The sequence below is a fragment of the Marmota flaviventris genome, chromosome 11 (assembly GCF_047511675.1).
Source record: "Marmota flaviventris isolate mMarFla1 chromosome 11, mMarFla1.hap1, whole genome shotgun sequence".
Taxonomy (NCBI): Eukaryota; Metazoa; Chordata; class Mammalia; order Rodentia; family Sciuridae; genus Marmota; species Marmota flaviventris.
In genome coordinates this window covers 54,805,712-54,829,771 of record NC_092508.1, presented here as the reverse complement: position 1 = coordinate 54,829,771, position 24,060 = coordinate 54,805,712, and the positions used below count along the sequence as shown (strand labels likewise).

The 24,060-nt window shown below is 38.3% G+C and overlaps 1 protein-coding gene across 1 annotated transcript in view; it reads right to left on the bottom strand.

Moving 5' to 3' along the window:
• Positions 1-11,120, bottom strand: part of Pde11a (phosphodiesterase 11A) — a 369,570-nt gene extending 358,450 nt beyond the window's left edge. The window contains exon 1 of the mRNA XM_027946092.3: positions 10,209-11,120. Within this exon, the coding sequence (XP_027801893.2) occupies positions 10,209-11,120 (912 nt within the window). The remainder of the gene's footprint in view (positions 1-10,208) is intronic.
• Positions 11,121-24,060: the final 12,940 nt, after the last annotated feature.

The window sequence follows — 24,060 nt, the reverse complement described above, 5'->3', positions numbered from 1 at the left end:
GTATGTGACTGTTTGATAAAGGGATTGGTTAGGGGGTGTAGGGTCTCAATTGGTTGGCTTGTGTATCAAAGGCATCCTGGTGGGGTGTCCTTAGCTATCTGGAAATTAGCTAGCTCTGGGAGGGGCAGTCTCTTCAGGAGACTGAAGGCCCCAAATGCCAGAGTATCAAGAAAACAGAAAATAAGAAAATAAACATATATTCTATACAGTTCTATACATACATCAGTACTACCACATTGCAGATCAAGCTTCCTTTCATGAGCAGGGTCCTTTCCAGAGCCAGCCCCTGTGAACTATGGACTATATATATACTTTGAAACATTAATAAAGCCTTACATTTTTTTTTTACTTTATTCTTTTGAAAATGTTTTTCTTTTATCTCATGAGAATGTAATGAATAGATTTAATGATTAGATCCTTACAAAACACCATAAAGTAGACACATCCTGACATATTATCTCTGTTATAGCTGAAGAAAACTAAGGCAGAACTGAGAATAAAATCCAAGAATCCTGATACCAAATCTAAAACATGTTCTATTACATTGTGATGTCTTTTACAGCAACACTATTAGTAACCCAGGACTTCAATTGTCAAATAAATGAGCTTAATCAGATTGTGCAATGGGAAATTTCCATAAACTACCAGTCATCTCTTCTCTTTAGGTGTGCTTGGCCCAGTTAACCATCTATGGAGCTTCTTCTTCAATGGATATAGAATATCAAGAATAAATAGGGACTGGGGTTGTAGCTCAGTGGTATAGCACTTGCTTAGCATGTGTGAGGCACTGGGGTTCGATTTTTAGCACCACATATAAATAAATAAAATAAAGGTCCATCAACAACTAAAAAAAATATATTTAAAAAAAGGATTATTGGGAAAGAATTAGAGAGTGAAACATCATTACATTTCTGAAGTTGTTTCAACAGGTTTAGATCACCATTTTCTACATACTAAAGAAATTCAGTGTTCAAGTCAAATAAAGCTATTCCTACCTGAGTTGGTCTCTACACACACATCCCTAGTGAATAAACTCATGTACAACTGTGCTGGATAGTCCCTATTTTACAGTGCTGAGGCACCTGCACCTTTCACTGTCCTGTTCTGTGCCAAGAAGCTAAACTTGGAAATGGCTCCACCAGGCTCCCTTTGTCCCCTTGGTCTCCAAGTGGGTTCAGCCAGTGAGTGAATTGCCAGGAGGTGAAGGCACAAAGAGGACAATGTTAGCCTTCTCTTTACCAGGTCAGTTTGCCAGTGGCTGAGCTCCTCTCCCCCAGGGCACATCTCTGGCTTGAGGGCCTCTCTCCCACAGCTGTTGTTCTTTCTCTCTGGGTCTGGCAGTTGTAGCCTCCTCTTTAGAGGTAGGAGTGGCAATTTGGGATGTGGGAAGAGGAGGAAATTTAGCAATCAACTCAATTTATTGGCGCCAACTATAGTAACAAAAGGGAAAAAGATGGTGTTTTAGTTAGCTTTCTCACTGTTGTGATTGAAAGACCTGGCCAGAACAACTGTAGAGGAGAAAAGGCTTATTTAGGGGTTTATGGTTTCAGAGATCTCAGTCCATAAGTGGCTGGCTCCATTCCTTGGGGCTCAAGGTGAGACAGGACATCATGGTGGAAGAGCATGGCAGAGGGAAACAGCTCATATGATGATCAGGAAGAAGAGAGAGACAGATCAGACTCTACAGATACAAAATATATACCCCATAGCCATGACCCCAATGAACGACTTCCTCCAGCCACACCCCACCTGCCTCCAGCTACCATGCAGTTAATCTCATCAGGGATTAATTCACTGATAAGGCTAAGGCTATAACCCAATCATTTCTCTGCCAAACCTTCTTGCATTGTCTCAATGTGAGCTTTTGAGGGACACCTCACATCCAAACCATAACAGATGGTTTTTACTTGAAAATGGGCCACGGATGCCTAATAACTACAACCTGGGGAAAGTAGGTTATAAATACAACCGTCTTATAAGTTTCAATTTTGGTGAGACCTTTTGAGAACATGTGCAGCATAAGATTGGTAATCAATTGTAATTAATAAACAATCAACTTGAATATTCCTGAAAAATAAATACTTACAAAGTTGACCAATATAATTTCCCACATCTAAAAGAATATTTAAATAAAAAATCCTAACATTTGCAAGGTCTTATGCTAGAAGGGGTGCTTTACATTCAAGAAGTTGTACCATTTGAATGAGGTAATACAAAAACTAGAAAATTTATCTATCCAGAGTAGTCATACTCTGCCCTATGCCCTCTCTAGAAGTTGGCAGCAGGCTGTTACTAGTTGTTAGTGTTTAGTTAGGGTTAGTCTGCTTTCTCTATAAAATGGTCTTCACATGGAATGAAATAAAAGAAAAAAATCAAAAACCCCAGCCCCCCAAAATGCAAGGGAGGTTAGAAGTAAAACAATTAATGTGGAGAGTTTATTAGTGCACCAATTATCTGGACTTCATAAGCCCTAGGTTTTAAAAAAAATTTCAAACTTAGGATCAAAGATTAAAATATGTGTTCAGGGGATGAATTTTCAGACTGATCTGTATACATCATCTAAGTAGGCTGAGCTTTCTGTTTGGAAGCATCTGAACTTACTGATGAAAGTGGTAATTTCTCCATTGAATAGAAAATGTTGTATTAAGCACTATAGGATCTACTGCAGCACATGTGAAGTGAGGAAATCATGATTTAGATATTAAAGAGTTCACATCTGAGACATCTTGAAATGCAAGTACCCAGTTATAATACTGAGAAAATAGTGAATTCATTACAGAAGTTCAAAGGAGAGAGAGATCATGTCCAATTTGGGTGGACTGGGATAGTGACTAGTGTGAGTTTCACAGAGGTAGGTTTTCAAGAGTGGAAGGAATTAGACCAGCAGAAAGGATAAAGCAAAGGGACAGGCACGAGTGTGTATGCAATAGTTGGTGGTCAGGAGAGGCCGCCAGGGAGTGGCAGCATGAAGGCTCTGCAGTCCACAGATCCCAGCTTGAACACCAGCTCCTTCACCTACCAGCTGAGTCACTTTTGAGCAAATTACTTCATGCCTCCTAGTCTCAGTCTCTCCTTCTATAAAATGGGTTGTTGTAAGGATTAAAAGAGAAAAATGCTAGCTAATGAGCTAAAGCCTGGCTCATGGTTAAACCACAGTGGGGTGCACCATTACCTTATATTAGCATATTGTTTTGTTTTAGATAGGAGACTGTAAAGAGACATCTCATAGGATCCCTATATTTTCATGCAGATGAAAGGAGGATTTCTTGTCCTAAATGTGCAACAACCTAAAGCTGAATTTTACAATAGGAAACATCATGTATCATTAATATGTGGAACCACTATTCAGTTGAGACCAACCAATTAATAAGAAATCATGGGAATTATACAAAGTACAAATGTTTTTAATGTCAGGAAATCTTCTTTACTATTTTAATCCAAAGCTAAATAAATAGATTTAGCCTCAGTGCCTATAAATGTTCACGAACCAAAGTTTCTCCTAAAATACTAGAAACCCAACCACTCTCTTATGGTTAGACTGCCTTTTTATGATTCAGATTCCACAGTCCAAAAGAATGTGGTTACATTGCAAAATATTACCCTTAAAATAAGTGACTTAGGGAGCAATTGTATGCCTTAAGGATCTGTTGACTTTTCTATAAAACAACTCCCAGCTATTTCAGAGGGCAACTTTATGTGACTCCTCAACACTATATTAAACATGAGACCCTAGCTTCCAAATTAAGCCTGCCTTGTAAATAAACAGGTGATCCAAACCTCAAGAACCAAAACAAATTGGTCAGATTAGTAAACATTTAGTTTATTATGGGTTGGGGAAAAAGAAGTTAACCTTAGATTACCTCTCCATGCTTCTGTAGGAACTGTATTTCTTGGTAATCTATCCTCATGTCCAAAGCAGCAAATGCAATTTGTCATTGTGTTTATCATGATCATATGTCTGTCGGGAAGAGGGGCTGAAATAGCAAATGTTTCCTGCTGCAAGCACAAAATCAATTTTGACTCTGGGCTACTGAATTTGACTGTGGGCTTAAGGGAATTTTTAAAACCCTGTGTGCAAAGTTGAAATAAGATTTCATGAAACTCCTTTATAAAACAAGTGTTTCAATAGGGCCAAAATCTACCTTTTTGAGCAAATCTTAGCAACTCAATCACAGGTCTATAGATCACATCTGTCAGCACTGCCTAATCAGTGATGGGAAAACTTTTGTCACTGAGTTTTCTAGATTCTTAACATTAATTCTGTCTAAGGCTAACACTTTAAATATAGTTGTTTCAATGGAGATTATTCTGAAATGAGGTGAAAAATTAAATTCAATGAACTACTATTTATTATTATAGTATTAGTTAATACACATAATAAATATATCTACATAGTATAATGTATTATTAAATATAATTTAATGTATAATATTTTGTTTTATTTTCCATCTCCTCTCAAGAACAAGCAATTAGCTGTCCCTTCTTATGTCATGAGAAACAGAGGCGATTTGGATGAGCAAAAATAGAGAAAAAGTAGTTCTGCAAGGAAGATGCAAAGCTCAGAAATAGAGAAACACTATCCAGGCATTGAAAATGACATATAATTGAATTAGGATGGAATGGAGGCTACGTAAAAGACTGTAGTAGACACTGGGCTGAAATAAAATTGAACTTCTCCACCTTACACTCAATATGACTCAGAATCAGGACCAACTTCATGAACATGTGACCAATGCATTTGGGGAGTGGGGGTGGAGACTGCTTGAGGATTAATGCTGCCCTGTGTGACATTCTTTTTATTATTAATACATCTTTATTTTATTGTATTTATTTTTTTGTGTGGTGCTGAGGATCATACCTAGTGCCTCATATGTGCTAGGCAAGCAACAACCCAGCCCCTGTGTGACATTTTTTAATAATTTTAATCTTTGAACTTGTGATTTGCAAGCACAGTTCCAATGGGGCAAAGACTATGAATCTGGAGCTTGGAGCTTTGGGACATGTAGTCTCCTCTCCCACTTCCATTTGCTGTTGGTTACTTGCTCCCTGTTCCCTGGTGTCTTAGGTTCCATCCAGTCTACCCACCTCATCACTTGTCTGAGACCAGGAGCCGCAACCAAGTCACATAAGTCAGGGGAGAGATCCAAGTCCCAAGTCTGTCATTGCCTTTTGTTCTTGGATGAAGTCTGGGTGAGGGCATGCGCGGAGAGTCAAGTGCAATTCCCATGTCATCTCAGAGCAAGGTTATGATCGTCTCTACCAGAGCTGGCAGTACTGGGGCACATTTAGCAGCAATTCTCATCCATCTCCAATCCAGATACTGAGAATTTCCCAGCCTGGAAGTTGCAACCCCTTAGAATTCCCTGTATGGAAATTGCTGTGGTTGGAGAGCAAATATTGGGAAGGGGAGATTGACTTCTCCATCCCAAGCTGGAGCCCTGCTTTATCATTTTGCTCTAAGTTCTACAAATTACATAGCTGATCCTGCTTAGAATTTCTTCCCTTTAAACCAGTTTCTCTTCCTGTCTTTTGATAAAGGCATTACCCTTCTCCATATTTCCCAGGCTTAGACTCTCTGAGTCATCATTGACTTCCCTCCCTCCTAGCCCAAATCCACATCTGCACGACATCCCCCATCTGTCCCCTGCTACCCATTCCCACTGTTGCTACTTTAGTTCAATTGTTTATTATGGCTCCATCAGACCACCATAATAGACTCTTAATTATTTTTACCACTTCGAGTCTTTCTCTGTTCAATCCACTCAGCCACCAATACCAAGTTATTCAAAACACCAGTATGATCCTGTTAATATGTGTTTAAAGGCTCCTAACCACCTATTAGCCAGGTGCTCAAGGTCCTTTCTTTTTTTGCCTTCATCTTACTTTTGCATATTCATGCTACATATAGTATATGAAAAATTTGGGCAAATTAAAACACTCAATGTCCCCTATACATATTTTGTGCCTCCTCATAACTGTGTCTGCTAAAGCCATTTTGCAGTACTTGCTTCATATCCCCTCAATTCACAACCATCTCCAAGCTAGGAAACCTAACCCTTTTTACAGCTCAAATAGAACCGCCTCCATGAAGTCTACCATCATCAGCTCAGTCACAAAGTGACTCCACTCTTCTCCAAGAGGAGTACCATTTATTTTTGCCATTTAAGTATAGCTCAATGTTGGCTGTTTGTGTAGAGTACATGGTCCTCAACTGTAAGCACGCAGGGGACAGGAAGTGTGTTCTCTCACCTTTGTATACCCTGAGGCTCCCTATTCAAGGCCTTGGGTATAATGGTTTTTTAGTGCCTGTTTGTTGGATCTGATGAACAAATGAATCTGTTATGTAAACAGATTAGGTCTTCTGAAAGCCTAGCACACCTGGAACTCTTCTGCGTCATCCTCTTTCTTTTTCTCAGTTCACCTAACAAAACATTCTCCTGCTTTTCAGACGCAAGCCCATTCAACACCTGTATCATCATTATCAACACTAACACAAATTCGTCTCACACTTTTTATTAATGATTAAAGTGCTATATTTTGGATGTTTAGAATAATCTCAAAGAGAACACCTGTTACTTGAGTGCTCTTATTTTGAATTTGAACCTCTTGAGGGCAATTTATTCATTACTATATTAAAGTAGGCTATTTAATAACTTATAACTTTCAGAGAAAAATGGTAAATTGCTTTCACTGTGATCATTCTAGGTACCTGAGATGAATTTATTTTTCCACTTGCAATTCTTTGTTTTTCTCCTACTTTCAACTGTTTTTTAGGACTGATTAACACAATATAATGAAATAAACAGAGAGGTTTTTGCTGCCACAGTTTTATTTACTATTCAGTATTTCTTTAAATATTCTACTCTTGACTTTAGAATGCCACACTTATTATCACAATTTCATAATTGTCTTCAATGGCTTTCTCTTGCTCATATTATGAACATCCAGTGATTAAGATAATGAATCTAATTGTCAGGAGGTGAAATTTTGAAACTCTGCATGATAAAAATTACATCTTATGAAGAAAAAAAAAAAGAATGCTAATTGAATTTGAGCAAGAAATTTTTTAAAAAAAATATTAGTTCATAAAGAATCAGGAAGGATGGTTATATTTTTTACCTAGAAACTTCAAGATATTTATACATGGTAAGAACTAAAATACATCATAGTAAAAAATACATGCATTTGGAAAGTTGTCAGTTTTCATTAAGAAAAATGTATAACAGCAGGAAATAAAAAGGAGGAGGGAGCTGACTGCATGCCTGTAATCACAGCAGCTTGAGAGGCTGAAACAGGAGGATTACTAGTTCAAAGCCAGCCTCAGGAATTTAGCAAGGCCTTGCAACTCAGGCTGGTACCAAATTAAAAAAAATTAAAAGGAGGGGAGAAATGCTTGAACTGGAGAAGGACACAACATCAACATGACTTCATAAAAAGTTCAAATTGCATGACTTACTAAGAAGAATAGTACAGAACTTTCAATAGGCTAGAATATGATCAGATGTTACAATCACATTTAGGAGACTTCTAAGTAGATTGTGGAAGAATCACTTTTTCTATATTCCTTGTAAAGCACTTAATTTAAGGTTGGAACATGGCTCAGGGCAAGAGTAGGCCGGTCAAAATGTGCTGTGCTGAATTCAGAGCTCAGTCTTGGATGAGGAGGAAAACAACTGATAATGATATAAAGAAAAAGAATCTAGCAAACTGAATATCATCATCGCCACTATAAACTGTTAAACATTTTTTTTTGAGTAATTAAAATATGCCAGGGACCCTTTTAGAGGCTTTAATGCAGTATCTCATTTTATTTTTATAACAATAAACTTTGCCAAGTAGGAGTTATTATGTCCATTTTGCAGATGGAGAAGTTGATACTGATATATAAATTCTCCTTAGTTTACACCAATGAGGATGGTGTATATGAAGATAAAGAAAAATGTATTTTTTATCAAAGAAGAGTAGCACAAGTAAAATTATAAATACATAAATGTATTCCAATTAAAATACACAAATGCATAATAGAAGCCAATGGAGAAAGAAAACAAACTTTCTAACCAGAAAGAAAGGAAAGCAGGTTAAAGAAGATCTCAAGCTCCAAGTCCATATAGCACCCTTCCCCTACCTGCCTTTTGCTAATCCTCTTAAGATCCCAGTCTTATTTATAGCCATCATTACTTGCCTTTCCCAATGTCAGCTTCCAAATATTAAAAGGCAACTTAGCTTTCACTCTGTCTGCAGAGTAGTAGCAGAACCCACAGGAAGCAACAGCTGCTGAAACCTGATTTTCTATGCCTGTTACAACACCCATAACCATAATTCCAAGCAGCAGGAAGACAAGTTAACTGTTGAGGAGACCAAGAATCACGCTCCAGAAAAAAGGGCTGCATATGAAAAGTCTTAAAGTTAGGAGCTGAAAGAGAATGATAAAAAATTAAAACTACAGAAAGAAGAGAAAATCAATAGAAAATGAATAAGTAAAGACAATAAAAATAAAAACACTGCAGTCCCAAGCTTTAACAAGTATTTTCCAATGAGGAAGGGATTTTTGTAGCTTAAGCACAAAAAGAATGTAGAAACAATAGCAAAGGAAAGAAATTGTGATTATTAAACCTGTTTTATAAAATCTTTGACATATCTATATATATATATATATATATATATATATATATATATATATATATATATAGTTGTAGGTGGACACAATAACTTATTTTTATGTGGTGCTGAGGACCAAACCCAGTGCCTCATGCATGCTAAGTGAGCGCTTATTACTGAGCCACAACCCAGCCCTAAATGCTTTTATTTCCTCTCATAGCTTTCTATGGTTGTGGGGAAATAGACACTTGTTGAAAATCATTAGTTAGTTGTTGGATCTAAACCTATCAAAGTCTTCAAGAAAGATATAATGAATAATTCATCTAAGCAGCAACAAAAACTTAACAAAGTGGTATTTTAATAGGCATCCCTTAATATTAGAGGATACATTGATAGCCATCTGACAAAAATATGAGGCTTAGAACAACCCAATCAATTTTTCTATGTAAAATTATAAACTTTCAGATGAAGTAGAGGAAAATTTTACAATTAGTGTTCTTCCCACCACTTCTAACAATTGTAATCAATAGCAACCAAACACGGGAGAAACATCTTTTATGAAACAAATAGAAGAAATAGTCATCAAATGATTATAAAATTTTCATAACAAAAAATAAGAACTTTCAATTTCTATGAACCCTGAAGACATCTCATAGAAAGTGACAACTAGCATCATCACATTCAGTGAATAGATACTGAAGAAATTAGAACTGACTGGCTTTCAGATTCAGCATCAAGTATCAAGTACAAATCACTGTGAAAATGAAAGGGTTAGAAAAACCAGATGATAGCATGTTGACTTCTCTTTTCCATTTAAAACAAGTGTGTTTACTCTGCCAATAGCCTTGGGAGCTGCTAAAAAATATATCAATTTTTTTTTTGTTGTTGTTTATTTTACAAACTAAAACCCTGCTTTCTCAGTCCTGTCAAAAGCTGACTGCAGATAATACTATATTCACACCTAAAGATAACTAGTCCCTCTATTTGTCCAATCTCTCTAAATTCAACAACAGAAACAATGCTAGGAAGAGCCAAATGGGTCAGAGGCCCATTCTTCTCCTAACTTTCCTCCTCTCCTCTTTTTCTTTTTTATTGTGGAAGTATTGCCAATATAAGCTATGAGAGGGAATAAGAAAGTAGTTAGGAACTTTATTTCCTTTCCAACCTTGAATTAGTGAAAGAAAAAGCATCATAACCACCCCCCCACCCCCTGCAAATCAGAGATACCAAAATACCCCCCTTTTTTTTCAGACTAACACTGGAATTCTGGGGTAGAGTCCTTTTTTTTCTTTCTCCTAGCAGTTCACAAATACATTCTAAAAACATATGTTGACATTCTTAAAGACAGAGTATCTCGACAGAGAAACATGTGGTAATATTGGGTGATACATGAATTTCCCATAAGCCACCTTGTGTTAGAAAAAGACCATTACATCAAAGATAATGTGGTAACATTCTAAGGAGCCTAAACTCAAAAAAGAATTCAAAGAGCAAGATTGTATCCTAAAGAATGAAAGTGAATGTGTGACTGGATGCCCAAGGGTAATAATGCAAGGCTTGGCTGCCAAACCAGTGGGGTTCAGGGAGGAGAGGACAAGGCAAAGTCCTACCTGGTAGGCATCAGGAATGTTGACTGTTTCTCCATGCTCCCCGACATAGCCAATGATGCCTTTGCCCCAGGGGACCTGCACCTCATTTGAGTTCTCTGTGCTGCTGCAGGGCAGCAGTGGGGTTCCTGCATGCACATCAAAGAATTTGGAGACCAAGCTCTTCTTGCCAGCAGCTGCCCCTTCCACTAGGAAGAGAGAACAGCGGTCAGCGTCCACCATGAGACAAACAAAGATGAGGATCTTGTAGCTTAGGCTGGTGAGGTCAAGGTCATTGGAAATATCCTTGACCAGTTCCAAGAAGAACTGACGCTCATTATGCTTTTTGAGATGGCACTTGTAGTCGATGGCCGTCGGGGGGTACTGAGGCAGATTCACCCTTGATTCCAGCAGGGCACTGAGAATGTGGGCTGTGGTGGGGGGCAGGGAGCTGGCCTTCCGGAGAAGTGCCCTCCGCCGCACACTGCTCAGGGGCTCCTGGGCCCGAGAGGTCACCTGTTCATCGTAGGTCCTGTTCACATGGATGGCCTTGGAGCGGGCAAAACTCTTCCTTAGCTCTTTCTGAGAAGCTCTCCGCTGCAGGCTGCCATTGCCCCGGGTGCCACTGGCCCAACTTGGACTCAGGGGAACCCCACCACAGTCCCCACCACCAGGAATGGGCTGGCTGTTGGCAGAGCCATTTGGTCCAGTGCTACCACCAACCATATTGCTGGTTCTGCCACCGTCGTGAGCCAAGTTGCCGGTGCCAGCCGGAGCAGGCCTTGGGCCTGAAGCCCCCTGACCCTGACTGTGTCTCTGCAGCCACTTCTCCACCATCTCCTGCTTCCCCTTCCGCATCAAGTAATCTTCGAACAACTCTGGGTGCCTATCCAGGAAAGTTTCCACTTCCCCGAAGTCCAGACGGGAGGCTGTCATGATCCAGGCACCGCTTGCCTCTCTACCCTTGGACCAAACGTTGACCTGCCCGGAGGCCTCTAGCTGTTCCTGCACATGTTTCCCGCACCAGCGTTCCCAGCTCGGTACCACCTCCCCTGTCAGCCGGAGGTTGTTCCCAGGAGTGGAATCCCAGCTGGGAGATGCCCTGTCCTCCTTGGGCTCTGAGTGGTTGGCACCAACCCCACCCACACTCGTCCTGCTACTCCCGCTCCGCACAGGTGCCGGGCCCTGAGCGGCTGCCGCAGCCACCGCTCCTGTCGTGGAAACTCGGGCTGCCGCTGCTCTCGCGCTGGCTGCCGCCGCCGCTCTGCTGCCGCTGTAACCGGCTGAGTGGACCACTGTGAAAGGGAGGTAGGGCAGGACACGCCCCTGAGTGAGGCACCGAGCCTGGGGGGAGGAGAGAAGGGGAGGAGGCAGTCTGGGACGCCAGACCAGCCAAAGTCCACGGCCCAGGATGCCAGGCGGTTCCTGGAAGAGTCCCTGGGCGGCCAGAATCCACTCCTGAGAACACGATCGACTCCTTATTGGAACACGATTAGAAGGGGGAAAGGCACCTAACTCCTTCCCCCTCATTCCCTCCTTACCTTCCCAGCCCTCTCATTCCCCGCCCCTTAATCCTTCAGCGCTTCAGGGAGGCCCCTGTGGAGCTCAGTGGGAAACTGAGTACGAAGAAGTGTTGATGTTTTTTGCAGGGATCAGAACCCAGAAGCGGACCCCGCAGAAATGAGGATGCTCCAAGACAGTTATTTTTCTGGGATGAGGCTGTAGACTGTGGGTTCCCAGGATTCCTGGGACTGCCCAGCACCTTGTGGATGTTCAGTAAATATTAATGGAACTGAATTTCTCTGAAATTAGCAAATGAAGTTCTCCATGTGAGAAATTCATGACTTTAACCAAATTTTCATGAATTTGGGAGGTGGGGGGGAGGTGGAGTTGAGTAGAGGGATAGAGTTACAAGTTACTTGGATTGGGGAGACCTGCCTAGCAGGGACTTTTAGCAAAATGGACTTGAGGGCTTAGGGGCTTTCTTTCCAGCCAGTTCTGCACACTAGATAGTTTCTCTTTCTTTCATGAGTGACTTGCCATCTCCTTCTTTCTCCACTCACTCTCACAAGACCACTAATGCTTTCTTTATTTTCAATGTCCTGGAACTTATGTGTAAAGGTGTCTTCTTTATGGGATGTCTTTTTTCCTGCTCTGGGGATGCTTTGGATATGCTAGTCAGGCTGAAAGTCATATCAAGTTTCCCCTGGGCCTTTCTAAATCTAGTGGTTAATCTAGGTGTTTAGTTAGAAAAAAAGGAACAGGCTTATGACACTTTCTTGAAGTCCAGGGGTCATCTTCTGTGGAAAACGAATGCAGGTGAAGAACATGGGGCAGCAGGACAATCCAGGAGTGCTCCTACAGAATGACAGCAATGCAGATAATGGAAAGGGCTGCAGAGAGGCATGTCAAGACTTGTGCAGGCTTAATAAAATCACCACACTACAGTGATACAGCCACATCAATGTTTATAGCAGCTTAATTCACAATAGCTAAGCTACAGAACCAACCTATGTGCCCTTCAACAGGTGAATGGAGAAAGAAAATGTGGAATATATACACAATAGAATATTATTCAGCTATTTAAAAAGAATGATTTTATGACTTTTGCTGGTAAATGGATGAATTTGGAGACTATCATATGAAGTGAAATAAACCAATCCCCCAAAATCAAAGATCCAATGTTCCCTTTGATATTTGGATGCTTATACACAAAAAGGTGAGGGGAGGGAAGAAGTTCATTGGATTAGACAAAGGGGAATGAAGGGAAGGGAGGGAGGATAGAAATAGGAAAGACTGTAGAATGAATCACAACATAACTTTCCTCTGTTCATATATGAATATACCACCAGTGAAATTCCACATCATGTTCAACCACAAGAATGGAATCCTAATTAGAATAACTTATATTCCGTGTATGTATAATATGTCAAAATACACTACAGGGTCTGGAGTTGTAGCTCGGCGGTAGAACACTTGCCTAGCATGTGTGAGGCACTGGGTTTGATTCTCAGCACCACATATAAATAAATTAATAAACTAATAAATAAAAGGTCCATTGACAATTAAAAAATATTAAAAATACTCTACTGTCATGTATATCTAAAAATAACAAATAATAATAAAGGAACAAAAAGCCCCCAATAAATCAGTAACTCTTAGGGTCAGTGCAGCAGCAAGCAGTCTGTGCTTTGCATTTTAAAATTCTAAAACCACATTATTAGTATTTCCCATGTTGTTAAATATTCTTCTAAAACTTAACTTTCAGTGACTATTGTGTTTCATCCATATGTGTTTTATGTGGAATTTTATATTCTACATAAAATAAACTCTTATTATAATTTTCATATCATAAATTAAAAAATCCTTACATTATTAAAAAAAAAAAAAGACTTGTACAGGGCCTACACATGGCATCCATCAACAAGTGACTTCCATAGAAACACTTACTTCTAGAAGATGTCCTGAGAGCTCTGAAGACAAACTCTATCAAGCACTTGCTATAGATTAATCAGTTGAACTTATTAATTTAACCATCTCAACAGATGAATAAAGTATGAATTTATCCCATGTTAAAGATGGGAAAACTCTGAAAAGTTAAGTAACTTGACCCAAGGCACACAGAGAGCTGGGATGTGGGTCTACCTAGTTTGGCTCCAGAGTGAGACACACTCATAGCCACATTATGAATTGTCTCCCAGCTATGTCAGCTGAGTTCTATCTGTGACAGAATTTGTACCAGTAATGGGAATGCAGGGTTGAGATAGAATATCCTCTAAACATTCCTTTAATAGCACTGAAAGGAGCAGGGGGAGGAAGAAGAGAGCACTTGTTTGAAATTTCTGAATTTCCCAGCTACAGCAGCACGGTAAAAGGCATGGCTTTGGAACTGAGACACAGTATGCATGAAACAAAAGACCTCCTTTTAAGGCACTTACATTATGTGGGAAAATCAACCATAAGATAAATAGAGAGTAACAGAATGTTCATGATAAATGCTATGAAGAAAAATGAAACATGGCAAAAGATTAGATAAGGGGATGAGCTAGTGAAAGAGCCTTTCTGAGGAAGGGACACCCAAGCACAGATCTGATAGAAATGAATAAATGACCTGTGAGGATATATGGAGTAAAAGCATACTAGGTAAAGGAAGCCAGTGCTAAAGTTGTGACATGTAACACACTTGTGGAGTATCTGAGAACTGCAGGGAGAACAGCTAGGAGACAATGAACCAAGCATAGATTATTGGTAGTTTGGAGCTGATGGCAGCCAAGAAGGTGAACAGTGACCAAAAATTAAATGAAGGAAAAAGTGCTTAGCACAATGCCTGGCACATAGAAAGTACTTAATAACTACTGACTGCTATCTTATTATTCTCCTAAAGTAATAGTATGGGAAATGTCACTGCATGGGATCACATCGCTAGTCACTGGAGTAAACCAAGAGTAAAGATGGTTAGTAGTGTGTTGGAACTGGCTCATAAGTACTCACAAGAGCTTATTTTAGCATCTCTTTCTGATTATGTGTTCAGTCACATTATGTAGCTTGCAATCAACCAAAATGGAAATGTTGTATCATGGAAATCTACAGATGTTCCAAGTCATGTGATATTTTTGAAAAAACAGATTACTTGTTGTTCAACTGTTATCATTATTCGGTGGGAACAACCTATCAGTTAGAAAAGGATACCAGACCCAGAAGGTGTAGTATACCCATACAATGAAATATTATTCAGCCATAAAAAGGAATGAGATACATGCTACAATTTGGATGAACCTCAAAAACATGAAAGTCATGTTTTTTGTTGTTGGTTTATTGTTGTAGTTGTTGTTGGTGGTGGTGGTAGTGGGTTTTGTTTGTTTGCTTGCTTGCTTGTTTTTTGGTACCAGGGACAAAAAGCAGGAACATTTAACCACTGAGCAACATATCCATTCCTTTTTTGTATTTTATTTAAAAAGAGAGTCTCACTGAGTTGCTTAGGGCCTTGCTAAGTTGCTGAGGCTGACTTTGAACTCTCAATCCTCCTGCCTCAGCCTCTTGAGCTGCTGGGATTATAAGTGTGCATATGCCACCATGCCTGGCATAAGTAATGTTTTTATGTCACTCACAAAAGACCACATTTTGTAGCATGTCATTTATATGAAATTTGAGAATAGGCAAATCCACTGAGACAGAAAATATATTACTTTCTAGATGGAGAGGAAGGAGACTGACTACTAAAGGGTGTAGGTTTTGGGGGAGGGGTGGCTGAGGTGGTGAAAATGTTCTAAAACTGATTGTGATGATGGTTACACAATATGTGAATATGTTAAAGTTCATTAATTTGTACACTTCAAAAAGAGAATGAGAGGGTATGTGAATTATATTTCAATGAAGCTGTTACAAAACAACAACAAAAACCACTTACTAGCATAATACTAGTCAGAGTACAGCAGCACTGTACTGGATGGAGCAAGAAAAGCAGTGAGCATCCCCAGGGGAGGGAGGAAAATGGATCAGCCCTGGGCTGCCTGGAAACAGAAGGTTTAATAGACGACATTTCCATGTATTCATTATACAAGCAGTTGTTTAGCACTTATCATGTGCCAGGCTCTGGAGACAAAAGACCAAAACAAACCCTCTGCTTTTGATTGAGGACTTCAGTCCATAGTAAGGACAGAAAGTGGAAGAATACTGGGAAGTGTGGAAAAAGCAATAGAAGAGATATGTAGGGAAATGAATGTGGAATTTCTGGCTTGGTTCTGAAGTCATGCTTCCTGCTTGGTACATGAGGTGACCAAAGGAGTTAGTGGTTGGAGAAAAGAATGAGAAGGTGACATGGGACACACTTAGGTTAGTCCAGAGGGCTGTGATAGAAGACTGTATAATAAGATTGTGTAGATGTGGCTCCAATTACCATTTCCTATTTTTTCTCGATCTGTAGAATGGTGTGTATTAGTCATACTCCCAACAAGAGAGCAAAAACATTCAACTTGAAGTAATTCCAAGAGGGTTAATTTACAAAGGGACTAATTAAAAGGGTATAGATAAACCACAGGGATAGTAAAGAAACCTGGGACTTGACTCACAGCATCATAGAAGTTCCCACCACCAGGACTGATTGAAAGAAAGAGGGAAAGGATACCAGACCCAGAAGGAGAGAGTCTTATGTGGTGACAATGGCCTGGAAGGGAGCAGTGCTAGTCTGTCAGAGGACATTGGAAGGTGAAGCTAACCTCAAAGGAGGGATATCAGCAATAAACACCTTGAATTCATTTTCCTCCCTCCCTCCTATCAGTGACCAGAAGCTAAAAATGTTGGAGGCTGTTGATGAAATCCATATAGGTCATCCTACCTGGGCAGAAAGTAGGGGAGAGAAAGGAGGATCTGTGTAAGGTCTAGAGAATCAAATGGAAAACACTTGACCCAAAATGGAACCTTGAAAAAGTCATTTTAGGAAATGGAATTAAGATATATTTCCCCTTAGTAAATATGACTCCAAAGAATTTTCTGTGTAATTCTGCCCTCTTCTGCTCATCAACTAATTCAATCAAAACTGTTATAATACACTCTACAACAGTTGCAGACTACAGAACCCTCTGGTAGGTACAAACTACCATATCTGAAGTGGTATATTATGAAAATAGATATGATATTATGAAGATATTGTACAGTCAACAGAATCCCTTAGAGCACTATCCTACCTGAAAAGGTATGATATTGTGAAGACAAATGAGTCAGCTCAAAGAAAAAGCTCTGCAGACTCAATGCTAACTGTGGCTGAGGCTGCTTAGTTCTCCTCTGAGAAGCTGAGTTCCATATGGTGTCTCATTCCCTAGGCCTGTTTACATGGCTTCTCTCTCCAGGAAGATAGCCTTTCCTTTCTTACAATGTGGCAGTTGGTTTCCAAGAGGGAGTATGCCAATTTTTTTTTTTTTTTTTTTTTTTGTCAAAACCAATTGTATAGGCCAGTGCAGAGTCAAGAGAAGGATGGACAAGGGTCTGAATACTCCCAGGTGTGGTTCACTGGGAGCCACTCACCTACTAGCTGAACATAAGATTTCTACTGAATCCCAGACCCATTTTTCCCACTGCTATATTTGCTCCTAAATGTCACAGATACCTCAAATTTATCTTCTCCAATATTACTAACTCCTCCCTGCCTTCAATCACTCAGTTCTGTATATTTCTCTTTGACTCCAGATCTCTTCTCCAAACCTACAGTCCCTAATTTAAGCCTTCATTATCTGTCCATTCTCTGAGATTTTTTTTTTTTTTTTTTTTTTTTTGGTGGTTCTGGGGATTGAATCCAGGGCCTTGTGCATGCAAGGCAAGCACTCTACCAACTAAGCCATATCCCCAGCCCTATTATCCATTCTCTACCCTCCAGTATTGTTGCCACATAACAAGCATAATAATGGCAGAGCCTTGTTTATAAATGTTATATTTATAGGATTAAATCCTTGCCAAAAGACATGTAATAGGTGAGTGGCAGTCCCCTAAAAGATATACCAACCCAGAATCTGTGAATGTGATCTTATTTGGAAAGGGGATCTTTGAAGACATAACTAAGTTAAGGATTCAAGATAAGATCATCCTGGATTCAGGGTGAGCCTTAAATACAATGATACTTTCCTTATATATAAGTGAAGACACAGAACACACAGAGGAGAAGGCACTGTGAAGGTAAAGGTAGAAGTTTATGTGTCTACAAGCCAAGGAATGGAAAGAACTGCTGGAAGTCACCACAAGCTAGGAGATGGGCATGAAATGGATTTTCTCTGAGTCTTAGGATGGGGTTGGGGAGAAATCAACCTGCCCAACACCTTAATTTTGGAGTTCTGGCCCCTAGAATTGCCAGATAATACATTTCTATTGTTTCAATTCACCAAGTTTGTGATAGTTTGTTGCAACAATCCTAGGAAACTAATACCAGACCCCTCATCACTGCATCTCTATTTTGTCTCTATTTTCATCTGCTACCAAAAAGGGTGTGTAATCCCAGTGAGACAAGAGTATCACAAGTTCAAGGCCAGTCTCAGCAACTTAGAGAGATCTATCTCAAAAGAAAAAAATATAAAAAGTGCTATGGATGTTGCTCAGTGGTTAAGTGCTCCTGGGTTCACTATTCAATCCCCAGTTACCTACCTCTCCCCCCAAAAAGCCTCCTTTTCTTCTAAGCATTGTCCTGAAATATCCTTCCTTCCTTCCCTGCCTCTCACACTTCTCTTTTCCATTTGGACCTATTTGACATGCTATGTGAAGTGTTTCCTGATTCTACATTAAAAAACTGTGCTCTGTCCTCCTTTCCCATATTTTGGTCAAATTGCTGATATAAATTATTTAATGCTTGGTATTTACTCAATCCTACATGATGCACTTAATTATCAGTTTTTTTAAAAGTGTTTACATTAAAGTACATTTTAGTATGCATCTCTTTTTTAATTTAGAAATTAAAACTGCTCTGAGCAATAAGCCCACCTGTATTTATAAGTATATTCAAGATTAATAACTACCTGAAAGACAAGTTTTTAAAATTTGAAAGATATCTAGGTGAACAATAATGACCCATTCAGTTACAGAAAAATAAGCTTCATTATCATTCCATGAATATCTTAGATATTATTTTCTTTTAAAGTGAATAGAGAATTTGATTTCACAGAAAATTTGGCAACAAAGTATCTTGTTGAAGAACAGTTTGTTGATGTCACACATCTATTGGCTTTTAATTGTTAAAAATACTTTCTATATTTTTAAAGACTCAAACAATTGAATAAGGACAAATTCAATATTTTTTAAATCCCTTGAGTCTTCATAAAAGTAACTTTACTAAAAATATAATCATTGTGTAATGATCATCATCTTCTAGCTAGGGAGATAAGACATTATATTTAAGTACAATTGATAATACAAGATACCATTGATGGAATGTGACACTCAAGGAAATCTATAAAAGAAACTAGAAGTGTTCTTGGATACCATGCAAAATGGTTTATATGCAATGTAATCCACAACTAGTCTTGAGAATGTAGACTTACGAATAGAACAAAAGGAGGAAAATTGGAGGGAAAAAAAAATCAACAACAGATCTTAATTTAGGTTTTAATTTATGGAAGAAATATGTAAGAAGAGCAGAAATAAATGTTAAACACTGGTGCCTCTCTTCTTAATTACCATGCCTTCATTCACTAAATCAAAAATAATGGCTTAGGGCTAGGATTGTGGCTCAGTGGTACAGCGCTTGCGTGGCATGTGTGAAACACTGGGTTTGATCCTCAGCACCACATTAAAATAATAAATAATTAAAGTTATGTCCAACTATAAATAAAAAAATATTTTAAAAAAATAGCTCATAGGAAAGATTTTATAAACATAGGATATAAATGCCTTATCATTTAAAAGACAGTCTCCATTTGTCTCATGTGTTATTTATGACTTGATTCAAAGATGAAATATTACTCCCAAGAGTAACTTTCACAGCAACTAATAACAAAAACAAACATGTCTACTGTTTCATTTTTTGAGTGACCATGATAAATGAGAGATTAGAATAAAGCCAAGAACTTCTACTTTCAAATAAGCATTTTAAAAAATATACAAGTTACTCATAAAACATTTATAATGTTTTAATGACAGAATTTACCTTTCCTGAATAAATACATCAAAATTAAAGATAGTTTTTACCTTGAGAAACTACAAATCTCTCATCAAATCTTACTAATATGGAATATAATGTAGAATAGTAGATAACATGTTAGTTATCATTCTAGAAACTCTTAATTACATCACTTCTATGTATTACAAGAACCTTTACATCCAATATAGAACCTGATGCTAGTACTTCTCCTGAAAGATTTTCTGACTTATGTAACTTACTTTTTAATGAGACCTTTGTATGTGCTGGAAAATTTTCTTTACCATCTATTTTACCACCAAAACCAATCTATATCAACATTACAGAGTAAAAATAAACCCATCAATTGGGCAAATTATGAAATTCATGATACAATATAGTCATAAGATAAAGCCATGGCTTATGCCAATGAAGTGAGATCATATACTCCCCTGAAAGGAGGAATAGCAAGTTACATGACAGTAGTATGTCATTATTTAGAGGGAAGAAGGTGGTATATAGTTGAAAACAAAATGCCATGTATCACAAATATGTATATGCCTTTCCTTTCCTCATATTTTCACTTCATACAATCCCTGTTGCACTCAGTCTCATTGCTCTTTGATTTGCCCAGTTCCCTGACAGATCGTAGTCCAGGTGTCAACTTTGCTGTTTTCTCATTTCTGGTTTCTATACTTGCCTGCAGCCTGCCTTCTCCCATGTCAGGCTTGGTCATATCTGCATTCTGGCTTGTCACATTATTAGTTTTGCTCTCACTATCCCTGTTTTCCCATTATTTCTCTATGATATGTGAGGAAAAAAATCATACCATCATAAAATTCCATTTTAGATTAACTATAGGCTAATGGTCAAATTACTGCTCAACTTTACATAAAGCATGAAATAATTGGGCAACAGAGATTCTTTGATAGTGAGGACTAGAAGAATCTTTACCAGTATATCTGAGAATCTGTCAAGATTGTCATTAGAGGTTAAATTCTGATTTAGAAAAGAAAGTTATATATTTTGTAATTCTGGATAGAATAAGCACAGTTTTCTTTGGGTGTTAATTTTATTTGAAGATAACTGATTATGGATTTTAATATTTTTGAAGGTGTTATTTGTTCTCACATAGAAGGATGTCTATAATACACTTTTAAAAATTTTTTAGTTTTTGATAGACCTTTATTTTATTTATTTACATGTGGTGCTGAGAATCAAACCCAGTGCCGCACTCATGCCAGGCAAGTGTGCTTCCACTGAGCCCCAGCCCCAGCCACATAATACACTTTTGAGTAAAGAAAGCAAATACATGATCACTTTTACAGAATGGTTCAATTTTATGTTTTTTCCCTACACACACACACAGTCTACATTCTATGTAAATGAGAAATAAATGTTTTATTTTTTGCAAGACCCTGTTTCTATTGCAAAGTGAGTCAATACAGAAATCGGTACCTATAAGTGATATGCATCTACAACTGAATATGTAGTCCTATCTTCAACACCAAACAAAAGGCACAAAAACTGTTATCAGAAGCTAGAAAATGGTAACCCATGTTATGCAAGAATAAAATATTTGGTGTAAACATCACCTGCAATAACTTGGATGACAGGTAATAAATCTAAAGAGCTTTTGACTTCCAGGTGTAAATACCTGGAAGCATAGTTTATCTTTAGACATCAGATACCACAATGCACAATAAATATTTATTGAATAAACTAATTAATGAATAGCCTTCCACTGTAGCTGGCCACATTCTTCTTATGGCAGAGATGAGCATACATCTTTATTTTCCACCTTTATATTCATTTCAAACATAATACAGTCATGGTTTTCACATACTATCTTAAATACCATACCAAAAAAAATTATTAACCAAAAAGGAGCCTCTGGGATGGATTAATACAGGAAGATTTTGATTCTATATGATTATTGCAAGTTTTTTTTAATAGAACAGAAAATTAATTGTGAGGAAGTAGGGAGATGGGTGATGGTAATTTAATGTATGCACCTTAGATAGTCTATGGATTGAGCCAGAACCCCACATAAATGTAGGGGAATCAGCCAGGAATGGTGGCTTATGCCTGTTATCTCAGCTACTCAAGAGGCTAAAGTGGGAGGATTGCTCATTCGAGACCAGCCTTGGTAACTGAGCAAGGTCCTGTCTCTAAAAAGTTGGAAAATCAGATGCTGGGGAATGAGGTCCCAGATTCCAGCCTCAGTTTTGAGGACTAACACTAACTAGATATTTAATTTTGGAAATGCCTCTGGGCCTCAGTTTTTTCATTTTTAAAATGAGAATATGGCAACCATCAGTTCTCAATGTTTTTTCAGCCTCTGTATCCTTTGTTCCAAAGAAGTTTTACATGTCAGGGATGAGGAGGAAATATATGGGGGCAGTAGGGAGGGTGTCTCACCCTTACTTGGTCAGAATGGTTTTTTTAAATATTGAATTTTCGTTGGAGGTAGACTTCTTTTAAACAAATGGTTCTGTAAATAAAATATATTAGAAAATAGATCTAGTCCAAATTGCTCCTTCATGTGCCATTTTAAAGATGAGGAAATAGTACCCCTTTGTGCAGCCCGCTTAGCCTTTTTCTGTGCCTATCATCAGCTTTTGTATCCTGATGCAACCTCCCATTGCCCCCTTCCAACCTGCCCTACTCTCATAGGCCCTATTTGTGGGGAATGAAGAATTCAAGCTGAAGAACTACAGGAAATTGTGATTTCAAGCTCACAAGTGGATGATAATGATCACCAAGTGAAAAATGCAGAGATAACAACTTGACTTGATTCTAAATCCCTACCTATGTTAATATTTTAGGTGATGAGGAGGGAGGATAAGGAAAAACACACTCTCCAAACTATGCTGTATTATATACATCTTGTAGGACACAAGGGTTCAATTCAAAAAGCTACTCTTCTTAAAAAATAAATGGTATGTTGTTTCCTACAAGAACTACTGTCTAGAGCTTTATATCTGGGAAGTACTTCACTTGCTAGTGTAAAAATCTAAAAAAGAATGCAGTTCTAACAATGTTCTACTGCTTTCTGAAGAGTTCTCTCTGTTCCTTCCATAACATACAAACAATTGAGAAGTTAATTAATCTCATATTCTGACTTTAATTAATTAAAACATTTTATTCTTCCAGATCCTTGTCAAGATGTATATTAGAATTGCCAAAACTAAAAATAATAAACATTTTTCTACAATTTTCCAACAGTTTGCAATACTTTAAAATATATTTTTGTTGATATGACAGCATAACATTTCCTGGTCATCGGAAATGTTGTCTTCTGGTTCCTGTTAATGATGTTATAAAACCAAGGTACTTATATTTTTAGATATCATCATCAAAGAAATCTATACTCTTATTAACATGAATCGTTTTCCTACTCAATATTGCATTCAAGTTTAGGAGATATTGGCACACTTTAATAACTTGATGATTTTAGATATTAGTAAACTTATTGTTTCCTCTACTCTATAAGGACACACCTAATTTAGGTTGAAAAGCATTTAGAGTGTAACTGTCTCACAGGTTTTTATCATTCACAAAATAGGTGTTGTTGTATAGATATGGTTCCTGTATCAGAGTTTGACCAGGGAAGCAGGACCACTCTGGGTGACATGAACAGGGACTTATTATGGGGATTATATCTTATAGTTGAAGGAAGGCTGGGAAGAAAATGATTCAGAAAGGGATGGCTAATGGATCAGAAAAGTTACTATGACCACAAAGGAAAGCTGGTGAAGAAGACTACAGAAGATTTTTGGTGTTAAAGAAAGTTATTCTGGGGCCTGGAGTTGTGGCTCAGTGGCAGAGTGCTTACCTAGTATGTGTGAGGCACTGGGTTGGAGTCTCAGTACCACATATAAATAAATAAAATAAAGGTCCATCAACAACTAATAAAAATATTTTTTAAAAAAGAAAGTTATTCTGACGCTTGTTAAAGATAGCAAGGAAGATCTTATTGAAGAAGGGACTACTGCAAACAGGATTTTTTGAAGGGGAAAAAAATTAAGCTCAACTATAAATACAAAAATACAAGTGGGGATTTACAGTCAAGAAGCATCATATGAGTGAATGAAAAAATACTATGAGGAAACATTGGGGTATGGCTGTTGAGAGCCACAGCTGAAGGGGCCCCAGCAAACTTCCAGCTGCCAGCAAACTTCCAGCTGCCAGTTGATGATTGGCTCACAGCGGCCTCAGCAAACTTCTAGCTGCCAACTGATTGGCTCCTCTGCGGTGATGCTCATTGGGCTGTTTCCCCGC